Raw genomic sequence first — 4305 nt, 5'->3', positions numbered from 1 at the left:
CTTGGCGAGGGGAAATGGGAGTGTTGTGATGAAGAGCAGCTGCAGAAACACCCCTGCGGAGGACAGGGAATCAGCAGAAGCTCTGATAAAGCGACCCAGGGACGGTGCTGGGGTCAGATTTTGCAGAGCGAGGAGCAGGCACCGGGCTGGGCTCGCACTCGCTGCCTCCTTCCTCCCCGCTTCAAAGGCGCTGGACTTTGCACATCCTTCGTAAAGAAACCAGTCTGCACCAGCAACATAACCCCCCACCACCTCTCTCCCGAAGGGAAAAAAAAAACCGCACAGTTCCTGGAGAGCAGCGGGATAAAGATGAAAACGTTCTCTGGGGTGGGCGCTTTATTGCCGATTTCAGCCAAGAGCTGTCACTGTCACAGCAGAAACTCTCCCCTCCTGTAACGGAGGAGACGACTCGTATCTTCGGAGCCACGCTGACCTTTTTATTAGCCCTCCGGCACCGGTGGGCACATGCTAGAGATCTGCCTTCCCCACCCCCAGATCCCCAGCCTGCCAGCTTGTGCATTTTTGCGTGTTTTCTCACTAGGTTGGCCCATTGCCTTTAAAAGGCTAAATGCTCCGGACTAAATTTGGTCATGCAGCTCTGCATGGTTCCCTGGAATGTCCTCGGGTTTCAGGATCCTCTGATAGCACCATTCCCCGCCTCCCGCTGGGCTCCATTGGCTTCCCAGCACCCGAAATCGCGGCTGGATCCTGTTATTGGCCAACTCTTGGACCGAGGGATGTCCCCTCTTCATAACTACTATATCCCGGGCTGCAGCGATTGAGAGCTGCTGAGATTTAACACTTCAGCACCTGCTGCTGCTGGGGGAAGCAGTGTTGGAGCTTCGGCTTCTTTTTTTTTTTCTCCTTCCTTGGGTACCACACACAACCGCAACCGTGTCTCGCCAGCGAGCCAAGATGTCCAAAGTGGCCAAATATCGGCGACAAGTTAGTGAAGATCCAGATATTGACAGTTTGTTGTCTACTCTGTCTCCAGAGGAGATGGAAGAGCTGGAAAAGGAGCTGGATGTGGTGGATCCAGACGGAAGCATCCCTCTGGAGCTCAGTCAGAAAAACCAAACAGAAAATTCCCCACCTGGCCCGCAAAACTGCGAGACAATGCTCAATCACTGCGAAAAGGAGACCAGGAAACTTATTCAGAGGGAACACTCGGTGGACGTAAGTCACATCTCCCCACGCTTGAGCTGTTTCTATGAGAAATGCAGGGGCATACCTGTGAACTCCGCTGGGCTGTTTTAGGGGACGAGATGGAAAACACGAACCCCGAGAAAGGCGTGCTGTGCTTGCTAAAGAGGAATAGCTGTCGTATAGAGACCAGAGGAGCGAGGCAGGGAGCTGGTCCAGGCACTCCGGGAGGGAACAGGGTATTTCATGAAATCCCGGTGTTACTCGCAAAGCCAAAACCTGTGCCGGTGTCAGGGATTCTCTTTCTGCCCCTGCTCTAACATCCTTTGGCAGGGCTGGGAGCAGAGATGGTACTCCTAGAAGGCGGCTGGAGGGGCCGGTGCAGTGACAGCGATCCCTTGGGCTGCGTTTCTTTTTCCTCCTGGGTTTTTTCCTTTGGAGATCTCCAGACTCTTGGTCCCTTCGGTTCCTCTTGTGCAAAAGCTTAAACAGCCTCTGGTTCTTGTGGAATAAAAAAAGTTTGCTGCTTTGTGGAAATCACCCCGAGAAGCAGGTTTTGCCCCAAGCCATTTGTTTCATATTTATAGTTCAGTTAAAATTCATTCTTTTATTTTGATTTGGATACACTTATCTCCTTCTTTTCACCTGGCAAATCCTTTAATAGCTTGCTTTGAGCTAGAAAGCTTCATGCCAGTCCCTCTCGTCTCTTTGTGCCTTGCCTCAGTGGGAGCCAATCCCACTTCTCCGTAACATTTATTAACCTCTGCACTAAGAATATTTGGTATGTGCTTCGTGCGTGGGAGGCTGGGAAGCATTTGGTTTCCCTAGTTTTTCACGGCAGGCTGAGCCAGCAAGTGAAAGAAGGAGAGTCTTCAGCTATTTATCCCTGTAGTCACGGGCAGATTTCATGTCCCAGGCTGGATTCGCATCTGCTGTGATGGGGCAGGGCTGAGGAGTATCAGCAGCGTAAGCAGAGCAGAGGCTTATGTGGATTCCCCTCTTAAGAGACTGCTCTGGCTCCGATTCCTTATCTATTCCAGGTCACCCAGCAGTACTCTGGATCTCCCAGCTGAGTAATCGAGCTCTAACTAGCCCATGAGCACTTGGAAATAGCTCTTTATGGATGTGTACAGAGTTTATTACAGGAGGGTCCTCTCCTGACCGGGGCCTGGGAGAAAACAAGGAGAAAAAGATGAAAATTCAAGCTATAGGAGAAAAAAATGAAGGTTTATTTTGGAGACAAGGGGTTAAACAGTTCCCCCCACCCCTCTCCAAGCTCGGGCTTGTGCCGCCTGGGAGCTTTCCTCTGGCTGTGAGGACAAGGCACTCGCAGCCTTCACCTTCTATATGCGGCGTTTGGCGTTGGCTGGGGGACAGAAAGCGCCGTGCCCCTCGCCGCGAGAGTACTGGGTTTATTTTCCCTCCGGTGGGCTGGTGAAAAATTTCCCCGTGGTGGGGAACTGCAGGTGCTGCAGGACAAACCTGCCTGGAAAGAGAAATGCTGTTATGTGGGACCAGTTATCCCAGCGACGCCACAGGGTTTTGCACTGGTTTGCAGGTGATCCCGGCTTGCAGCCAGCACTGAGAGCCGACACTGAAAAAGCTGCTTTTTCAGGCAAGGGGAACTCTTGTGTTCGGCCTCACTGGTGATGCTATTTTGGTTTTAACCGTGGGAAGATGAGAAGTCGACTGGGAATTGGGATAGGGAAGGGTCCATGATCAGGAGGAAGGGAGGAAATTTGTGGTTTTTAGAAAAAGAGAGCTGGGAAATTGTCTGGTTAAAGTCAACGTTATTTGGAAGACGCCTGAGAGTGTGTGTGTCTCTGTGTGCTGCGGGAGAGGACTCAGGATGGTGGCAAGGGATGGCACGGGGAGGAGAGGCGCCCCGGGAGAGGGTGTACAGCTCCGGCTGGCAGGAGGGCAGCGATGGAGGTCCTGAGAAAAGTGCTCGTGCTCTCCTTTGAACTTCAGTAGCTTCAGGCCGTGGAAGACAAAGCAAGTTGGCTGCCGGTCAAATTTGTCAGTGAAACTGGCCCAGTTAGACTGCATTGCAGTAACTGGATATGGCAGAACTGAATTTCGTCTTCTATTTCAATCCCTGGAGGCCAAGAAAAAAATATCCTCCACCCCTTCCTCCTTGGCATTGTTAGGACCTGGGATTAGCACCTAGAAAATGCCAGCTCGCAGTGCCGGCAGGTCAGCCCATGCCAGCGGTGCAGCTGGGCCGTTGCTCCACCACGGGGCACGAGGACGGGATGGGATCATCGGACTGCAGAAGCAATCGCAGAAACCAGCCCAGGGAGCCGATGGCTCCCTCCATCCGAGGAAGCCGCAGGGCTGTGTTTTGCTGCAGGACCGAGCGAGAACGCAGAGCCATCCGGAGCATCCCAGGTGGCTCCCGAGCTCTCACCCGTCTGCTCAGAGCACTGAGGCCTGTGATGACAAATCCCTCTCTCATATCAGTGGATTTCACGTTGCAGCAGGCAGCGGAGCGCTTGTGCCTGCCAACACAGGCGTTGCGGCTGCACACCCACAGGGGATGGCATTCCCCCAGCCGAATGCAGGCATCACCCCATCGATGTCCGTCCCAGCCTCTCTCCCTTGACGGCTCCCAGCGTTGTGCATCACAAACCCACGCAGCGCCCGGCATCCCTGATTAAACTCATCGGGCAGAGCCTTGGCGAGCGAGAAGTGGACGTGTGAGCATGGGAGGGAAGCGCAGGCACGAGGGCAGGGAAGGAATGGGAGGTCCTTCCAGTGGGACTGGCCCTCTGAACATCTGGAAGATGTTATCTTGCGTCTGTGATGTCTCTTCAGCAGGGAGGGACAGGAGGTTAGATTCTTGTCCTTGAACTACAGAGAGTTTATAGGTCCGTAGCTGCCTTGCACGAAGGCACCAAGGATAGAAAATATTAGCGAGTTCCTAGAGCAGCTCCGCAGTGGCACCTCGGGCTGTACCGTCGTTGCTAAAACTCATTTTGCAAAGCTGGAAGGCGCCTGGGTCGCGGCCCCCGCTGTGCAACGGCCGCTCCAGCCCCGCAGCCTCTGCCGGGACCGGGGACGGGGCAGCATCCGCGCGGGGCCGGCGGCACGCTGACCCAAGCTGCTGCACTCCCGTCTCCCCACCTATTTTTCCTCCTCCCTCCTCCAAACCCTCGTGTG

At 54.1% G+C, this 4305-nt stretch overlaps 1 protein-coding gene across 1 annotated transcript in view; it reads left to right on the top strand.

Annotated features, from left to right (window-relative positions):
• Positions 1-786: 786 nt before the first annotated feature.
• Positions 787-4305, top strand: part of LMOD1 (leiomodin 1) — a 20833-nt gene continuing 17314 nt past the window's right edge. The window contains exon 1 of the mRNA XM_009281901.1: positions 787-1176. Within this exon, the coding sequence (XP_009280176.1) occupies positions 916-1176 (261 nt within the window). The 5' untranslated portion in view covers positions 787-915. The remainder of the gene's footprint in view (positions 1177-4305) is intronic.

This window comes from Aptenodytes forsteri, unplaced genomic scaffold (assembly GCF_000699145.1).
Source record: "Aptenodytes forsteri isolate BGI_AS27 unplaced genomic scaffold, ASM69914v1 Scaffold213, whole genome shotgun sequence".
Classification (NCBI taxonomy): Eukaryota; Metazoa; Chordata; class Aves; order Sphenisciformes; family Spheniscidae; genus Aptenodytes; species Aptenodytes forsteri.
Note: the sequence above shows the minus strand (reverse complement) of the source record. Positions and strands in the feature narration are given on the sequence as shown.